The following is a 19,277-nucleotide window of genomic DNA, read 5'->3' as shown; positions in this document are numbered from 1 at the left end:
TGGCACAGGTTGCTGCATCATCTGAATATTTCACTTGGGTGTGTAGCTGTAGGGGAGCGCTGGTATGTGAGGGAAGGCTTCTCCAGTATAACTGAAGGTGTGAATTGAAATGAACATGAGAGCGGTACTAAAGGCTGTATGACTTTCTTCAACCGAAATGACCTTGTTCCATTAGCTAAAGTTGATTCAAGGTTCAAGTCAAACAGAAATAGGGTGTCGTTTCCACTGATTTTACAATGTCACATTTAAAGCAAACAGTGTCAGAGAAGCTCTCAGCATCATGACTCAATACCCTGCTTATGAGCTGAGTGATACAGTTTTAACCAGGGGCCTAGCCTGATAGGTGAAGCCCACAACTGGGCAAGAGTGGTTAAAGAATTAGGGTTAAAGAATTAGGTACCGTTTCTGGCTCTGTCAGTGACATGTATAACCTCAGGGGAGTCTCTGAACTTCCCTACATTTCTCTGTCTGGAGAGCAGGCATAATAGTGCTCTTCTGTGTCTCTCAGAGGAACAGGGCGAAAGTGCTTCAGGATCTCCTGCAAATAGGAGAAATAGTGTTGAAAACACAGTTGAGTTAGGCCAGCAATACATATTTGCCTGCTTGCTCCCTCAGCAGCTGCCTGCTCTGTGCATAGAAAGCCCTCTCTTATGAGTTTCTGAATTTGCAGGTCAGTGTGGCTGTACTGAAGAGTGTGGTTCCCCCTGAATGTTAAGTGTACTGCATTGTTTTTGGGGAAGGTTATAAAGGATCAGCGGTGGTTGGTACAGTACAAACCTTGCACCTTGCGCTGTCTCTGCCTGTCACCTCTAGTCTGTTTTGCCTGAGGCACTTCAAGGGGAAGTTCTGGGTGGTGGAAAGGGAAGTCTTTGCTAGCCCTGCTGTGTTATGTGATCTGTGTGATTGGGAGGGTGGTGGTTGTCCATCCTTTCATCCCTGCAGGGGCCGGGGAATTCTGGAGAGGCTTTATAACGGAGGAGCTTGTTTTGGGAAGGAACTCACAGGGTGCCTAGAGCTCCAATCCAGCCAGGCTGCTGTTACAACTGTTTTTCTACCTTGTTCAGCACCTGGAAGAGAGAGTTTCTCAGCCTCAGAGTGGTGGGGTCACCCCAAGGCGATCCAGCCCAGTGCATGTGTGCTGGGTTTGGGAGCCCTCCTGCTGCACTGTGCCTCCTGAATGTTGGTGGAGCTGTTGTGGTTCAGTGTGCTCCATCATTTAACCATATGCAGAAGCAGCTGTAGGGCTGGCTGAGCTGCCTGGCAGGGGATAACAAATAAAGCCCCTGAGATGTTAGAGAAGCTGGGGCCACATCTAATCTAGGGGCAACGGCTTTGCTCTCTGAAGGCTGATTTCTCCCTGGGAACTGAAAGGGAAGATGGTGGTATGCCTGGACCATTAGCAAATATCTCTGTGATTATCTTTCACCTGCTTCATGATGCAGTGATGGATGGCAGAGCTCCCTGGGGCACAGGTGCCTTCCTCCTGTAAGCGAGTCTGTATTATGTACAGATCTATTCGTTTGTTTTGTGTCACCCATTTTGGATGTGGTGGTACCCAGAGTCTGCAGGGACTTTTTCTGGCAGCCGAGGTGATGTTAGCAAAGATCATTCTTGGAAAAGAAATCCCCTTGTACCCTAATGCTTGTTGTTTCATCTCTGACTGCGAGCTCAAGTAAAAGCATCTTTGCTGTGCTGGCTCCATCCATCCTCTCTGGGCCTCTCCTTACATCCGGGATCTGTTTGATGATAGTCTTCCTGCTGTCACGAGACAGACAGACGTCAGAGCCACACAGGCTATTATCTCCATTAGCTGCCTGCTGTGATTTAAGAGCCATGTGTCATGTGCAGGCTGACAGAGGCCTGGCTGAGATAGATAAGCTCCTGCCATTCCTGCTCCCTGCCTTTCCCTCCAGCACCAGTGTGTGGTGGGGAAGGCCTCCCATCCAGGATGCTCTTTGACAGGCAGTATCTGGCAAGGTTTCCCATGGCAACGGCTGCAGCAGAGTAGCCATGCATGATTCGAGTGATTGCTTTGAATGCTGGAGATGGCAAAATCCTCTCTGCTGTCATGCTTGCTCTGCCACGGCAGACTGAGGTGGCCCCTTGCATGGTGCACACAGCCTTTCCTGGTTCTGTCACCTCCAGTTCTGGGCAGCCCATACAGGACTTTGAGAGGTTTTACACCTTATCACTGCTGGCTGGCTTCTTCCTATTGCTGTCTCTGTGGACCATCCAAATCACCCTCCTTCATGACTGTAAAACCCTCTTCTCTGTAAATGGTTCCCTTTCCTTTTGTCTTCAATAAGTCGAGCATCTCCATGTGGCAAAGTCCAGTGCTACTCTTCTGTTTCCCCAACATCTCTAGGCCTTTGTCTGCTCAGTTTGGTGTCATTAAAGAGCTTGTTCCTGTTTAGTCATCACCTTTCAGGGGGAAATTCTTTCTTGTACTGGCTAGGTATTGTGTGTTTCTCCCTCTTGTTCCTTTGTAACTTCTTGCCTCCCTGCTTGTTCTTGGAGTGTATCTTCTCTTGCTGTGTTATACTAGTGTTACTATGTGCATTTTGCTAACCCTGGGCTGACAATACTGTTCCATGTTTCTCGCTTTTAGGGAGATGAAGATGATGAAAATGCCCGGCCACTGGCCGAGTCATTGCTCCTTGCTGTTGCAGATCTGCTCTTCTGTCCCGATTTCACTGTGCAGAGCCACCGGAGGAGCACGGTGGTAAGTTGAAACATGAGAGTATCTGCATAGAGGTGGATTAGCTGCATGGTAGGGGTGTACCCTGGAAAACCCCAGCAGCTTCCTGCAACCTGCAGGCAGGAAAATATGGAGATGCTGAGATTGAACCCACAGTGACTAATATTGGTCAACACTTCGAGTTCAGCTTGTGGTGTTTGTGCCTTCTAAAACAGATGTTCTGAGACAGCTGGGTGAGCCTCAGCTGGAGTGGCTGGCACTTACCCCTGTACTACAGCTCGCCCCTCAGGAAAAGGTGCTTGTTCTGGCAAACAACCGCTCTTCTGCTGTTGCCAGCGAAGCAGAGACCTTTAGCACCTTGTTCCTTTTGCTGGCAATTTGGTGCAGACCGGGGCAGGAAGCAGCTGTTTGCCTGATCACAGGTGCTGTGATCTGAATTAGTAGATGGTCTCTGTTGTGTCTTTCCACCTCCTCTTCCTCTTTGTATCATTGCAGCAAAGACAAATGTGTTCTGATTCTTATGGTGACTGTCTTTACTTCAGAGGAGTTCCCTGAAGCGGGGATCTCCTACCAGGTGTGCTAATGACAGATTCTGGTGCATCTGCCTCCCTCTCTCTCCCTCTCCCCCCACCAATGACTCTGTGGTGTTTCTTGTAGGTCCAGTCTGTAAACAAAAGTGGGTAGCCCTCCTTTTTGGTATAGCTATGAAGTAAATTAAAAATGAACGTGCTAAACCACTGTGTATTTGATGGCTGCAAAATTCCCTGACAAACCTGAGTACTAAATTGCTTGCTTGAGGTTTCCGGGTAGTAGAAATAGGGTTGAAATCTGTCACCTGGGGATGAAGGGGCAAGGCTGGATCAGAGCTACCCATGTGCTAAGAGTAAGCAGGAGTGAGGCTGAAGTAGGTGGACTTGCTGTCTAGTGCTGTTACTTGGGATGTATTGCACAAGTTGCGGTGACAAAAGTTTTTCCTGGGAGAGCCCCACCGCACTGCACCTGTGATTTCTCCCTTGGCAGCAGCCAGCCTGGTTTTCCAGGGCTCTGGGCAACTTGAATTAGACAATGAGATCATGAATGCTTTATGTTCCATGCTGTTAGCTGCCTGCATCCTCTGTAGTCTTTGTCTAGCTTGTCTTCCCTCTCTGGATCTGGTCTGACTGCAGGTTAAGAGCAGAGAGATGGATACAACCACCTCATGCTCATGGCAGAACAGCGTATGGCCCCAGAGGTACAGATTGTGGTGGATAGTTGCTGAAGCAGAATTGAGTAAAAAGGAGGAGTAAGAACTGGGAGGGAATGGGTAAAGGAGACCGGGGACTGACCCATACTCTTTTGCTGTTTGCCCTCCTACTGAAGTCAGTCCTGGAATTATGGCTAGAAACTGGGGCTCCCTCTGTCATGCACAGTGCCTGCATGTCTGTGCTTTATCACTTGCTTGCAAAGTCTGAGCTCTTTGAGGGTTAATTTGCTGCTTTTCCTACCTTTGGGGTGCAGCCATTGGGAGTCACCATTATGTGGGTAAACTCAACATGACATGCCCTGAGGTAGGGCCGAGGTGTCGAGCAGGACTGAACCCCTGTGTGGTGCTCCTGATCTGCAAAGGAAAAGCCCTGACCTGGGCTGTTTTAGGAGATGTGGAGGAAAGGAGAGGAGATGGGGATGCCTCCAGTAGTGAGAACAGAATGTATTTTGGATCCTTTGGCATTGGGTGACACTTCCCAGTGGAGGTGGCTAGCATTGCACCGTAGCATGCTAGAGGAACGGCCTCATTCTGCATGGTGCTCAGTACCTGTTGAAGATGAGAGGCCCTCTGTCAGGGTTGCTCCCTGGGTGGGGCTGGTATGCACAGTCTGAGTGTTTGGACGCTTCTCTGCTTGTTTCTTTGCTATTGCTAGAGAGAGCAGCTGAACTGCCTTGGATACCACTAGCGCTGTCAGCTCTTGCTCTTGCCTTCTGTGGTCCAACCTCTTATTTCTCCCCACAGGACACAGCAGAAGATATCCACTCCATTGACAGCTGCGAGTACATCTGGGAGGCAGGAGTGGGCTTCGCTCATTCTCCACAGCCTAACTACATCCACGACTTGAATAGGTAAGAGGGTCTACAAAGCAGAATGAAAAGAAACTGGGCCCAGGAGAGGGGGATCTGGGGGAGATGGGGGTCTCCTTGCCTCCTTGAGTATCTGTGATTCCCAAGGGGCTTTCTACTTGCTCCTTTCTGAGCTAACAGGACTAGCAACACAAAAGAAAAAAACAGCTGACCTTTTGAATAGCTTTTTGTAGTATGATATTGGAGTCAGAGTGTCTGCAACAGGAACTGGCAAAACATTGCTGCTTTGAAAATGCCTAGGAGCTCTGTACTGTATGTCTTTTTCATAAGGCAGCAATTCTGCTGAGCTTTGTGCCAGTGACAGCAGTATTGTGTATGAAATGAAATAGGCTTAGCTTTCCGTGGGGAGTACTTTCTAGATGGGACTGAGCCTTCCTTATGTGTTATTGTGGTAAGTGATTGTGCTTCCTGTGCCCAGTCCCTGCTCCTGAATGGCTCCAGGCCTTGGCTTCTTCTTCCCTTCTTTCAGGACAGAGCTGCTTAAGCTGCTGCTGACCTGTTTCTCTGAGGCCATGTATCTGCCTCCCTCCTCGGACAGCAGCAACGCCAACCCCTGGGTGCAGTTCTTCTGCTCTACAGAGAACAGGTGAGGGTGAAGGGTGGGGGACTGGGTGCCAGGGAGAGAAGTACCTTCAAATCTCTTCCATGGAGTGTGTTGGTAATGGGGAACCGTAGGACTTGCTGCTTCCAACATCTAGGGGCTGTTGCCCTTTTTCTTTGTCCCTGTCTTATGTATGCCCCGTTAGCATCTCTGCTTAGCGAGAATTGTTCCTCAACAGCAAAAGGAGAGACTGAACATGGTGCTCACTGGAGTTTGATGCAGGACTGATCCCTGTCCTGTGGGAAATGGCAGATCCTGTTCCATGCTGTAGACCCTGTTCCCTCGAGGGGATGGTGGCATGGCACTGCAGTTGGTGGTTTGTGGTGTTGGTGGCGGATGAATGCTGCCCTCTAGTGACATGGTCTCACTGGGACTTTCAGCTCCTCAAGTGACAGTTGCTTATCTGGGGGAGCACAGTCCTGGTTGAAGGCAGACAGTTTTGTCTTTTCAGAGTCTAGAGAGCTTTGCCCCCTTTTTCACACTGCTGCACATGATTTCTCTGGGTGGCCACGTGGCCTTTTTCACCTCCCCTTCCCTCTCAGCTGTAGTCTAGGCATCCAGCTGGGAGCTGGAGTGTCATCTCTTGTCTCTGGGCTGCTCAGTCATGGGCCGCTGTTAGAGAAGATGCTAGTATTTTGTCATGCCCCCACACTCTTGGGGAGAGAGATGCCTGACACTCCCCAAGGCAGCACCTTTTGCTTTCCAGCTTCTGCCTTCTGAGAATGTTTTCTCCTCCTCAGACACGCGCTCCCACTCTTCACCTCACTCCTAAATGTCGTCTGTGCCTACGACCCGGTGGGTTATGGGATTCCTTACAATCACCTGCTTTTCTCTGACTACCGTGAGCCCCTGGTGGAGGAGGCAGCCCAGGTGCTGATTGTCACTTTGGACTATGACAGCTCCACCAGTTCAAGTCCGACAGTGGATGGCACGACCACTGGCACAGCCATGGATGATGTGGATGTGAGTGACACTGGGATCTGTATTTGCTGCTCTCCTGAACTCCCTGTGGTCCTCTTGCACCAGCTTGTATTGAATGTTGACCTGTAGAGCTCAGCACCACTCCTCTCCTTGCGGTCTGCTAGCTCTGGTCCAGTCCTGCTTCTTTCCTGTGGGTCACTAAACAGCTGTAGATGACCAAACCACTAGGTTTTGGTCACTGACTTGAATCAGGAACATGTAAGTGAAAGGCCCCTGACTTTACTGTTCCCTGAGGTGCTCTGTCTCCTAGCATTTAAAACTGGATCATTCAGAGGAAAGCTGAAATGAGAGACATTAGCCCCCAGAGCCAGTGGTTACACTTTGACTTCCTGAGTAAACCTTGTTGCCAGTAAGCATTTCACTCATTTTCTTTGAACGCAGCCTCCTGGACCAGACAATCTGTTTGTGAATTACCTCTCAAGAATACATCGAGAGGAGGTAAAGTGCTCCTGTCCTGAACTATTTCCTGTCTGATTTCATGCTGATTACATTAGCCCTGGGCCCACCACAGTCTCTTTCCTGGTCTGTTGGCAGGATTTCCAGTTCATCCTGAAAGGAGTGGCCCGCTTGTTATCAAACCCGCTGGTCCAGACCTACCTGCCAAACTCTGCCAAGAAGATCCAATTCCATCAGGAACTCCTTGTCCTCTTCTGGAAACTCTGTGACTTCAATAAGGTGTGGATCTGCTTCTTGCTGAGCTTTGCCCCACCTTGCCTGTTGCTTGGAGCCTGGTGTGGCTCTGACTGGACTGAGCCCTGGTGAAGGGTTGTGAGCAAGTAGTTAGCAGTGACTCTGCGGTACTCTGGTCAGCAGCACTACTCCCTGCTGCGTGGGCTGGGTGGGTCTGGCTGTAGGGACAGCTTGTGAGAGAGGCTGCAGCTCCTGAAGGTCAGTGCTTGAGGCAAATGCTGGAGCAGGTATTATAATAACTCAACAAATAACACTGGACTTGAAGAGCTGGTGCACTAATGTTCTTGAGAAACTAATTAGCTTGAGGCTACCTGTCCCGAGTCCTGCAGATGGTGTAGAAAACCGAATATGCTTGTGATTGTCTGAAATCCTCCCCTTTCTTCCAGAAATTCCTCTTCTTTGTGCTGAAGAGCAGTGATGTTCTGGACATCCTTGTTCCAATCTTGTATTTTCTTAATGATGCCAGAGCAGACCAGTGTAAGTTGGTTATTTTCGATATTTGGGGTGATCTGCGCTTGACAGTTGAGCTATAATGTTTTTAAGATGCTTCTTCCCTACCACTTGGATGCGATAGCATCTTGAGTGCGTGTTCCTAGCCTTCTACAGGCGTGGAGTAGAATGCTTCAGTTAGCTGGGTTTTAATGTTTGTAACAGACTAGAAGCAGGACATGATCTATACCACAACACAGGGAAGGGAGATCCTTAGCATGTGGTAACTCGTTTTGAGTCCTTATGTCAAAAACTGTCGCTGATGCCATGAGGAGGGAGAAATGAGTAACCTGCTCTCGGCTTGGGTGTAAATCAGGCATAACTCCATCACTGGGTAGTAGAAGGAAGTCAGATCTTTCCTACTATGGTGATGGGTTTACATCAAGAACATAATGAAGAAAAGCGTGATCTGTCCAAGACTTAACATTGTACTGGTCCCATAGATGTGCTTGGGAAGGACACTGGTACTGGCAACAGAGGGAGCTCTGTGTGGGATGTCCCTTATCAGGATGGTCTGGTCTGTGTAGTTTTTCTTCCAGTCCCATAGTGTTTCTCCTCTCTCCTCACTGCCCTTCTGTCTTCAGGAGTCCAGGGGCCTCACTGTGATGTGTGTGGTTTTGGTTGTTTGTGTTTTTTTTCTGTAGCACGAGTGGGCTTGATGCACATTGGGGTCTTTATCCTCCTGCTTCTCAGTGGGGAGCGTAACTTTGGGGTTCGACTGAACAAGCCGTACTCTGTACGAGTGCCTATGGACATCCCTGTCTTCACAGGGACACATGCAGATTTGCTCATCATAGTGAGTATGGCTCCAGCAGTTCTTTTCTGTCCCTCCTAACTCCTGTTTCATACCTCCACAAATAATTGTCTTCCTTCCTCCTTCAATATACTCATCCTTCCTAGATTGCCAGCCCTAGCTAGAAGGTGTGTGGGATGTATCCAAGCACTGGTGGGGTCTTTGCGCACTGTTACCCTGAGGTAGTGTGTCTGCCAGGGTGCATATGCATGAGATGGCATTCCATCTGCATGAGATGTTCCCAAAGAACAGGATTCTGGATGGTGCTGGTCTGATGTCTAAAGGACTCTGGGACTGGCATGAGTGGGATGGGTGCATGGTCTCTACCAGACTCGATTGCAGGGGAAGGCAGGAGATCTGACGGCATTGCTGGCTCTGTTCCAAGTAACCAGAGCTGTGTGGAGCATGTCTCTTGTAATGGCAACACCAGTGATACCAAGCTCAACCCTACAGCTTTGGGTTGCTGCAAGGTTTCATTCATCTTTTAGTCTGTAGTGCTGAGGGCCACAATACTGCCTACAAACAGCTGTGTGTTTTGCAGTATCAGCCTCAGGTTACCCTCCTGTCATGTTAGTGCTCATTTGCCAGAGAAGAATCTCTCAGCAGCTTCTCATAAACCTCCAAAAGGAGATTCCCATTAGAAGGAGTGGGAAGAAATGTGCCCACCAGAACTGTTCTTGTTGCTGTGTGTTTTGCTATTACGTTCCATTAGTTTTAGATCATCTCTGTATTTTCATTATGCTGCAGGTCTTCTCTACAGGCATGCCAGCTAGAGGTGGGAAGGCCAAGATTGGGAATGTCTGAACTGGTTGCGAGTCAGTTGAATCTTTCCATGTCTGAGGGTATAGTTAAGAAAAGTAGGACAAATATTTGAGTTAGAAGCTTGCACTAAAATCAAATGTGAAATGATGAGTTCTATGACATTTCAAGCAGCTATCATCAGGCTTCAGAGTCAAAAATCCACTGGAGGTGAAGGTGTTTCTTACTTCCTGGTGGTTTATTTTTGTCTCAAACTACCTGTGCGTTTTGGAACAGTTTGCAGTCAGTTTCTGTTTGCAGTGTTGTAGAGCCCTAATCACATCCCCAAAGGATTCCTTGTAAATGAAAGCTTGTACTCCTGGAGCGCAAGTCTGCAGTGAGAGCAGCCTTCCCCACCTGTGTAATTGTGGAGGGTGCAGGGCCCTGCCTAGGAAGGAATGGTGTCAGGAAGCGATTAGTGTGAGGGTGGCACTGGTTTTGGTTGAGAGGGTGCTTTCAGTAAGGTACTATCTTGCTCAAGAACTCTTTCCTTACCATAGGTCTTTCACAAGATCATAACCAGCGGGCATCAGCGGCTGCAGCCTCTCTTTGACTGCCTGCTCACCATCGTTGTGAACGGTAAGCACTGTGCGCAGTGTGAAACCACAACCCACAGAGGGGACAGCTCTGGCTGCTCTCACTCTCCTCTCCCTGTGCTCCTACCTGTGCCCCCTAACATTGACCAGTGTCAGTGACTGCTGCTGGAAACTGATCCTTTCTAGTCCTTGCTGGAGGTGCCAGCTGCAGATCAGACCTGCGTGCAGGGTTATTGCCTGGGCTCAGTCAGATGGGGCAGAGGGTGGGACAGCAGAGTCCCTGGAGCCCTTCTGGGGTGGCAAAAGGGCATTTGCCAGAAGGCCTGGTGGAGGTGGTTGGCAGTGCTATCCCTTTCCAGCAGGGAGTGCCACCTCCCCACGGTGGCAGTGGCTTCCCTTGGGCTTAGTGACTGTCCAGGTGGCTCCAGTTGTGTAAGCTTTTCAGGAGGCATGCCAGAGATGATGTTACTAGCGTAAAACTACAGAAGAGCCTCTAAAAGCAGAAATTCCTGCTTTTACTAGGCAATATCTGTGTTTCACTTCTTTTATATTTGGAAATGTTTCTGTGGAACCCTGTTGGGCTCAGCTATTCCATGAGGCTTTTGCAGAAGTACAGGGTGGGAAGTGGTAAAAGCAACATTTTTAGTGGTGTATTTATGTGGATAAATACCCCTTGGTTCTTTCTCCAGTTTTCATTTGTTTGCCTTCCACAGTGTCTCCATACCTGAAGTCTCTCTCCATGGTGGCTGCTAACAAGTTACTGCATCTCCTGGAGGCTTTTTCCACCACCTGGTTCCTGTTCTCTGCTGTCCAGAACCACCACCTCGTTTTCTTCTTGCTGGAAGTTTTCAACAACATCATTCAGTACCAGTTTGATGGTAAGAGACTGACTGCTGTATTTAGTGGGTTTGCACCAGTTTAGTCCAATCGAACATGAGGTGGAAGTTCAGAGAAAGGCCAAACGGAAGAGAGAAGGGGAGAAGTGTAGAAACCAGCTACATGGAGACTTGGCAAGGACTGAGAAGTTCGCTTAGTAGGTAATCAGTGTTGACCCAGACAGACTGGGTTAGAGCAAAATGACATGGCAGCTAATTATCAGCATAACCTCAGCCTCCTGCAGACGAGAAGACGAGATGGGTAGAGTTGAAGAAGAAGGGAAAGTGAGTGTGTAACACTTAAGTTGTGACTGGCTGGATGCTGCTGTGAGACTGCTCATGTCGCTCAGCAATGTAGGTGAGGGGACAAAACAACCTCCATCTCCTTAAAAGTGCCTCTCAGTTCTGCTCTGGCAGTTCACTGGAGCTGAAGACCAAACAGCCCCATCCAAACAAAGTTCTAGCACTTGCTACCTTTCCAGGAAATGCCTTATGTTTTCCCTCTTAAAAGCATGACAGTCTTTTACCTTGCCTCAAGGAAATAATAGAGTGAGGTCGCTTAACCTGCTCAAAATTGAATGTTTTGCTTTAAAACTGCAAATCAAGAGTGGCCATTCTGCTTCCCTAATGGAAATCTTGCAAGTGGTGGTTGCCAGATCCTAAACCAGCCTTTGTGGCTGTGATTTGTGTTTTATTTTAGGGGATGGATTCATTCTGTTCTCTGCCACCTTGAAGACAGTAAGAGTTCTGGTCTTTTGGCTTTGCTATTTCAAGCCTGTTTCTCCTCAATGGAATGTCCCTGATTTGTTTTGTGAACTCTTTTGAAGATGGAGAAATGTTGAGTCTTGGCTAACAACCTTTTCTTCCAAAATAGGTGCTAATATGTGGTTTAAACTGTCCTTTTTCTTCTCAGTTGTTTGAATGTCAGTTTCTAAGCCTTCCAGCCTAGGAAGGATTTCACTGATTTCCTGTACTGCTTTGTAATGGATAAGAGGATATCGAGCTCTAGTCTTTCTTCATTGTGCCATTGCCTTTGTGGGTGGAAGCATGGCTCTCTGAGCTTGTGGGGTCTCCACAATCATGCTTTGTGTACCCCGTGAGCTGTGCTGTATTGGCAGAGCTCTTTGAGTCTTACTTCTCTGCTCATTTTGTTGCTGTGATTCCCAGGGAACTCAAATTTGGTCTATGCTGTTATCCGCAAGCGGAATGTATTTCACCAGTTGGCCAACTTACCCACAGACTCGCAGTCAATCCAGAAAGGTCTGCAGCGCAGGAAGAAAACTCCTGAGCCCATTTCTCGCACCAACTCCCAGGACGGGGTCTCCATGGAGGGGTCACGTCCTGCTGCCCCTGCTGAACCAGGGACGCTGAAGACAAGTTTGGTGGCTACTCCAGGTCAGCTTTAGTTTACCTGTGTAACAGGAAAGAGGTTTGTTTTCTCTGTGAGACATGATGTGGACTCACCCTTTCACTGGGCGTGGGAAAGATTAAGAGTTTACATCTGCGAATGACTACTGCCTTTCAGTCTGAGTTTCAGATCAGTTTGCCCAAGCTGATTACAAACAATTTGAAGTAAACTGCCTTGAGTTTCTCTCCTCTCACTTAGTGTCCACATGGCCATTTGTCCTAATCTTGACCTTTTGCCTCAGTTTAACTATTATCCATGTGAACCTGTGTTCCCCTTACATCGGAGCATTTTCCTAGAGACAAACTCCTTCGGGGTGATGAAATCAAGGCTAGATCTTGCTTCTCCTGTTGAAAGGAGAGCATTTCAGATGTCAGCAGATGCATAGGGTATCTGTGCATGGTAGGGCAGAGAAGAACCCCCTGCCTGTAAGCTTATGTAATTCAGTTGTGTTTCTGAGCTTTTTCTCCTTTGAACACAGGAATTGACAAGCTCACAGAGAAGTCACAGGTATCAGAGGATGGGACCATGCGTTCGCTGGAGCCCGAGTCTTCACAGACTCCACCAGAGGGTAACCTGCCCGCAGCTGTGAGCGATGGGGAGCCCTGGAGCGGGGTAAGGCCGGACACTCTGGTGTGTAGGGAAGGTCTAGGGTGTGAAATGAACTCAAATGGGGGACTTAGAAGGAGAGGTCTGGTTGGCCCACTGCAGAAAAGCATCATATTGGAGGCAGTATGCACACGTGCACTGTGCTAGAAAACACCGTGGTTCAGAAGTACAGTTGCATCATCTTGGGTGTTTCACATTTGTGCTAGTGACACAAGAGCTAGGACAGGAGAGGAGTGAGCTTTTTCCACATTGAAAGCTACTGATAGAGCAGAAACTGCATAATTGCCAAGGGATTTTCCTGGTCCAGAGGCTTTCAACTCAGGCTCTGACTGCTGCTTCTTTTTCCTCTCCCTTCTTTCTGGGATGGAGAGCTCTACCAGAATCTTCTGTCTAGCTGGTGTTGTGAACAGTGTGTTCCCATGAGGGCTTGGCTGAGATGCTGCCCTCAGAGTGGCGTCTGCTTGGCCATGTATATGAGACAGACGTTTTGCGGTCTGTGAATCAAGGCTGCGCTGGCCTCCTAGGCTCTGGTGGCAATGTCAGCCATCTGGCATTTGCTAGTCTTCCCCATCAAGAGCTATAAACCAGCTATCTTCCAATTTCAGTGGAGCAGTAGTCTTTTATTGCTCTCTGTTAACTCCTCAGTCTGTGGCCAATATCAAAAACCTCTAGGCTGTCTTGTAGGAAGTGTATTACAAGGGCTGTCCTGCATGTCCTCTCCTCCTTCACTGTCCACCGAGCCATTTCATTGCATCCATTTGCACAGGGGGGCATGGCTGCCCCATGGTAAAAGGCATAACTTTCCAAGTTTTTCCTCTCAGTTTTCTCTGCAATCACCAAATTGACACACCAGCTCTTGCCAGGTGTGGAGCAAACTGAGCAGGAGGTGATGATTTGGGATGGGATGGTGCATTTTATCGTGGGCTGTGGACTGTGGTGGTGCTACAAGAATCTTTGAGTCTGTTTTGCTCTCAACATGCTTTTGGTTAAGACAGTACTGCAGAATCAGGGTCCAAATGGAGGATGCTTGCAAAGGCATTGCAATCTAGTGGAGCAGGCTGAAGACTCCTCTGTTCTACCCTTATGTCCTGATCCTCTCTGCTTGTTCTGCTTGCGTGTGTGCGCATGTGGGCCTTTGGTCTCAGACAGACAGTTGCCCATTAGCTGCCCCACCTGGCTCCAGCAATGCTATTTGCATGTCTGAATGTTTGTGGGGTGGGGGCCAAAAAGCAGACAGGAGGTGAAGGGTAGTAAAGCAGTGGGTGTGGGGTATGTTATGGGGAGAATTATCACTGCTGTCGCATGGCGCTTCAGGTAGCACATACCTGTCTCCAGGGATTGTGGTGTTTCAGACTATCTGAACATTGTCTTCTTTCTGCGCTCCAACCTGGTTCCAACCTACTGAGTTAAGATAAGTTAATCAGAGATACTGGATACATTTTAGGATACCCCTCTTTATGACTGATTTAATTTCCTTCCTTTATCTGTTGTAATGTTCCCCCCCTTATCAGTCATAACCATTTCAAAAGTGTCTCATGAAATGTTCAACAGCCTTCATATTTCAGTGTAATTCTGTCTTACCTCTCCTAAATGTGTCAGCTGGCTGCCAGCGTTTGGATGGCAGCTGTGAGGGGGCAAGGGCTGTGGGAGAGTGAGGAGGAAAGAGGAAGAAGGTGGGGTCATCTGAAGGAAATCAGAGTTTTTTATGGTTTTATGAATTTTATTTTTAGAAGCTTGATGAGGACACGGCACTGAAGCTGAACAGGCTGAACGATAAGGTTGTAGCTGCAAACATAGCAAAATAATACTGCTGTTTAGGCTTTGAATAAACTGGAATGAACAGAATTCCCAAATATCTGAGGACCAGTTTTATTTACCCTTCCTGGCCTTCCCTGATACCAGATGAAGGCCCATGGTCAGCAAGATGTCTTAAGCACACAATTAATTATGTTGTCATTAAGTGAGATCTTGGCTGAGAGCTTGCAGAAGAAAGGTTTTCTTCTTCCAGGAGCCCATGAAACATAATCATGGGTCATTACATCTCTGCATCCAGCAGCTGGCTTGAGCTGTTTGCCAGTCAGAAAAGGACTGGTACAGCACTGTCAGATTCCAGTGGATTGCAGCACAATCCACTGCCCCAAGCCTGCTGTTTCTGGTTCCAAAGGTGACGTATGAATGAGTCCATGCGTGTGGAGGTGCAGGATGGCTGTTGGAAGGAAGTGCTGTTCCCATTTGTTTCATAGAAAAGTCAGCTCTAGGCTGTAATAACGAATGGTCAGGGTGCATTGCAAAAGGAGAAAGCCTCTCCATTTTTACCTCATGCAGAGATTGATAGTGATTTTAAAGGGTTATTTCCTTCCTTCCTATCACGAATATGGAAAGCCAGGGTGTTAGTAATGTCTTCTGTATAAGAGAAATGAAAACAGAGTGATGGCAAGAAGAATAATAAGAGAGAATTGGGTCTTGGACTTCTGACCAGAGCTTTCCAAAAAGTGACTAGTGATGGTGTTTGTGTTTGGGGGTATGACTGTGTCATTTCTTAAGGGGCAGGGGCTGTTAGGTAGGAGTTGTTGAGAGCCCACTCTTGGCAAAACACTCTTTAAGATATTCCAGGATGGGTGCCAAAAATCCCAGAGATACCCAGTAGACAGAGGTCTGAAAAGCTGTGGCCTTCAGCTGTTTAACCTCTGTGCTAAAAGAAAGAAGCGTGGCTGAACAGTCTTTTGTCAGTCCCATTTTAAATCTCCTACTGTGGATTGTTCCAACAGAGTGTCAGCAGTGGTGACTGGAGTTGCGACCTTGCCACAGCGTCCTACAACTTAACCCCATCAAATATTGCCACTCACTGGGTCAAAGCATGTGGTTTTGGTGAATGAAGGTCTGGTGGGTTTGATCTGTTCTAGGGACAGGCTGAGCTGTCTCTCCCAGCAGTGCTCTGGAAAAGCTGGAGGGAAAGTCAGCAGAAAATGGGTTGTATTTCTTGCACTTAAGTGTGATTTGCTTTTGTTTGTTTGTTTGTTTGTTTTTAAAAATAATATTTATTGATAGGAGGCATCACATCCCCGACGGGATCAAAGACGTCTCTCTAGTGCATCCTCCAGTGGACAGTGGACCCCAACTCCTGACTGGGTAAGGGAATTTGGACAGAGGAAATAAATAATGAGGAAAAGAGTTGTGGTGGAAATGCCACACGCACACACTCCATTCTCACACTTGCAGAGACTTCCCCAGAGGAACATTTCCTTGACTTGTGGTCAAAGCTCCAGAAGTTTACTACCATCTACAAAGAAGTATTTTGTTTTACCTGTTTTAAACCAATGCCCTGCTAGTTTCATTGCGTGGCTCATAATTCTAGTGCTCCAGGATTTATCGTATTGCTGTTGTGCACTCAGTTCATCCACCACCTTCCTGATTTTTGTAAACCTCATTTGTTGTAGAGGTAGGGGAGATAACTGTAGAAAAAACACTAATGCAGTGCACTGATTTCCCTGTGGGCTTTCCTACTTACAGGTGATGTCCTGGAAGTCAAAGCTTCCTCTGCAGACAATCATGCGGCTTTTACAGGTGCTGGTCCCTCAGGTGGAGAAGATCTGCATTGACAAGTAAGTAAATTTTTGGAGAGCAAGGGCTGTGCAGTGTGTAAACTGCTCTGTGAGGTTGGCAGAGTTTGAATTTGGAGGGCCTCTAGGGAAAACCTTGTAAAGTATAATTGAAAGCATCACAGTCTCAGCAGAGGAGATGTTATTTTGCTTGCCAAGCTTCTTGTTTGTCTGATCCCTTCTCTGTGTCTTTGTTTGTTTAGACTGATACTTTGTGCTGCAGCAGTTTTGGGGGTGCCTATGGGACATGCTAAGGATGTTCCTGATCTGTCTCTTTGCAGAGGTCTCACGGATGAATCAGAGATCCTCAAGTTCTTGCAGCATGGCACACTGGTGGGGCTGCTACCTGTACCTCACCCCATCCTCATTCGCAAGTACCAGGCTAACTCGGGCACTGCCATGTGGTTCCGGACCTACATGTGGGGAGTTATATATTTGAGGTAAACCAGCTGGGTGCAGTCAAACTTGGTCTTTTCCAAACTTTGGGGGGTGCCTGTAGAGAGAATTGCATGCACTTGGCCAGCTCTGGATTGTCTCATATTTACAGGATAGAATGTTGTTGCTCACTTGGAAGAGAGTAGTGTGAAATCAGCTGCTCCAAAACTTTGTTTGAGTGGGCGACGTGAAGGGAGTTGTTCTGGGAGTGCTGCTTGTTGGGGAACTGGCAGCAGCAGGGAATAAAAAAGCTGCCTAGAGGGGATGATGCAGAGATTTCATGCAAAGCTCTGGCTTTGTGGGATGTCATCCGTTTAAGGTGCCTTGTGTCTCAACCAGTGATTTCTTCTTCTGCAAAGTCGAAGGCATTCTGCGTAGGCAGCTCCTGTAATCTTGGTTGTGAGATTTGAATTCCATGTACCTGCCCACAGAGGGTAAAGTGTCTCTTGTCTGTCTTTCTCAGGAATGTGGATCCCCCTATCTGGTATGACACAGATGTGAAGCTGTTTGAAATTCAACGGGTCTAAGAGAGCACTTACCTCTACTTAGAGAAATACGCTGGATCTAAGGACTGCTGTGCGCTGCTTCATCACAGCTATTCCTGCATTTCACATCCAGCTGAGAGACCAAAAGGACAATCACTTCATTTACCTCCCTGTCATTTAAAGCTTTAATTGGGACCTGCTTGGACATCCCTCCCCCCAGCTCACTTCTCTTCCCTCACCCTTCACCATGAACCTTGAGTGAAAGACGTCTAAGGGATTGTCCATTGTTGTGGTTGCACTAGAAATCAGACCTTTCTTAGCTCTTCTGTTACTCTTTTGCTCCTGGATGTGGTCTGGAAACCAATCTGACCCTGTCCTTGCCCTGGTCAGAGTCAGCATTTAATTGAAAAAGACTAGCTGTGAATTGGGTGCAAGGGAGAAGCTGCTATTCCTGCAGGAGATGGGGTTTGGAAACTGCAGTTACTTTATGTGGCTCCATAAGTTTCCAGGGCATCCCTTCTGGCTGCAGGTTTCTCCCTGGTGTCTCAGTTGCATATTGGTAGGGAAGTCTTTCCTGCCCAAATGAAAGGAGAAGTTGCTGAAGGAAAACTTTGTGTCTCAGTTCTGAATCTCTTTACTCCTTTCCTGGAAAGCTGCTTAAGAAGTTTTGTAGTAGCTTTGGTGTGGCATGAGGAGTTTTTCCTTGGCTTCCAGGCCCAGCAGCCTGTCCTTTGTGGTGGGCTGTTGCAATGGAATGTGTGTCACACTGGAAAGCCCTGCTTAGTCCCTGTGAGCACATAGGGAGGAAGGGACTGGCTCAGTGAGAGCAAGGAGAAGAGATGTGACTATTAAACTCTTTTAGTCTTCTCCCGTTGACTGAAAGGACAATGTCACCTGGGTTTGAAAGGAACCATATCCTTCCATCTTTGCCTGGCAGGCTGATGCAATGCAGGCAGTGGAAGGGTGTTTTGCACACTACTATCTAAGGCAGGGGATTGAGGGAGGCACTCAGGGAAGTTGTAGGAGGAATCTGGAAGTTGGAGGAGGAAAAGCATCTCCATGTCAGTAGGGAGTGGAGAGTGCTGAGGCAAAGTTCAGTTCTTCAGGGCATTTTGTTAGTGGCCAAGTTATCAGATCTTGAATGTATTGGGTCCCAAGCATGTGAAGTCTGGGAAACCAGAATTAGAATTGGTGGGAGACCCACTGTTGCTGGCTTGGTTCAGCAGCATGGGGTTGCACATTGGTAAGTGGAGACATCCTGGGGTTTGGGTCAAATTTTATGTTCTGCTGGGAGGGGCTGCTGTCTTAGACCTGTGTGGTCTTTAGACAATGAGATGTGAGGGGTTCTGTCATGAACTGAGACCTTTACCTCTCCACCAAAGCTTAGCCCTTGGTGCTCTGGTATTCAGCCTCTTGGGAGGATCACTGGCCGTGAGCTTTTTGCCACAGCTTAGAACCAGTGAGATCACTCCATGGAAACCGGTCTCGCGTGTTAAAGTAAGGGGACAGGTATGGCACACATTTCTGTCTTGTAAGCCTTGCCTAAGTTTTGAAGCTAGAGTGATAGCAACATGACCATCCTCTCCTAGAGAGAGTGCTGCTCTAGTGTACTGCTGGCTCCTGCTGGCTTGTAGTCAGGTAGTTTCCTCCTTTGGGTGCTGAAAGTGGACTGGAGTCCCAGGCCAGTAGAAAGCTAACATAAAACCTGAATGGTTTTGTGAAGGATAAGAAATATGTGAAAGAGAGAGAGCTTATTCCCCCACCCACCTCCCATCTCCAACCCACTTTGCCATCTAGCACTACTTCCATCCTGACCCCGTCTCTGTTCAGATGTAAACAGGGTGAGAGCTCTGTTTTACTTGGAATCTCTTTCGTATATAAGAATGTGATTTGGTGGGGCCAGCCTCTGATTGTATGGCACTTGCACCTCGCAGCTGGAATGGGGCATCCTCTGTCCCACGTGCTTGCCTCTTCCCTCCCATGGATCTGCTGGTTCTCATGATCTCTTCCGTCCTCTCTTTTCTGCTTTGTTTCTTTGTGAGTTCTTCTGGAAACCTTTTTGTTTGTTTCTTGGTGTTTGGAGTCTGATCCTTGTTCTGTGGAAATCAACTTGCACTGTAAACTATTTGCTTACTTACAGAGAGAAAGATAAAGATTATCTGAAACATGCA

At 47.9% G+C, this 19,277-nt stretch overlaps 1 protein-coding gene across 1 annotated transcript in view; it reads left to right on the top strand.

Annotated features, from left to right (window-relative positions):
• Nucleotides 1–19,277, top strand: part of HID1 (HID1 domain containing) — a 30,514-nt gene extending 11,237 nt beyond the window's left edge. Inside the window, exons 4-19 of the mRNA XM_052808149.1 lie at nucleotides 2,609–2,722; nucleotides 4,686–4,792; nucleotides 5,280–5,396; nucleotides 6,152–6,374; nucleotides 6,774–6,830; nucleotides 6,927–7,067; nucleotides 7,469–7,559; nucleotides 8,216–8,367; nucleotides 9,663–9,741; nucleotides 10,412–10,576; nucleotides 11,741–11,968; nucleotides 12,460–12,593; nucleotides 15,636–15,716; nucleotides 16,098–16,189; nucleotides 16,468–16,626; nucleotides 17,085–19,277. Of these exons, the coding sequence (XP_052664109.1) occupies nucleotides 2,609–2,722; nucleotides 4,686–4,792; nucleotides 5,280–5,396; nucleotides 6,152–6,374; nucleotides 6,774–6,830; nucleotides 6,927–7,067; nucleotides 7,469–7,559; nucleotides 8,216–8,367; nucleotides 9,663–9,741; nucleotides 10,412–10,576; nucleotides 11,741–11,968; nucleotides 12,460–12,593; nucleotides 15,636–15,716; nucleotides 16,098–16,189; nucleotides 16,468–16,626; nucleotides 17,085–17,148 (2,004 nt within the window). The 3' untranslated portion in view covers nucleotides 17,149–19,277. The remainder of the gene's footprint in view (nucleotides 1–2,608; nucleotides 2,723–4,685; nucleotides 4,793–5,279; nucleotides 5,397–6,151; nucleotides 6,375–6,773; nucleotides 6,831–6,926; nucleotides 7,068–7,468; nucleotides 7,560–8,215; nucleotides 8,368–9,662; nucleotides 9,742–10,411; nucleotides 10,577–11,740; nucleotides 11,969–12,459; nucleotides 12,594–15,635; nucleotides 15,717–16,097; nucleotides 16,190–16,467; nucleotides 16,627–17,084) is intronic.

Source organism: Harpia harpyja, chromosome 14 (genome assembly GCF_026419915.1).
Source record: "Harpia harpyja isolate bHarHar1 chromosome 14, bHarHar1 primary haplotype, whole genome shotgun sequence".
Lineage (NCBI taxonomy): Eukaryota > Metazoa > Chordata > Aves > Accipitriformes > Accipitridae > Harpia > Harpia harpyja.
The sequence above is the reverse complement of the archived record's forward strand: the minus strand, read 5'-3'. Positions and strand labels throughout refer to the sequence as shown.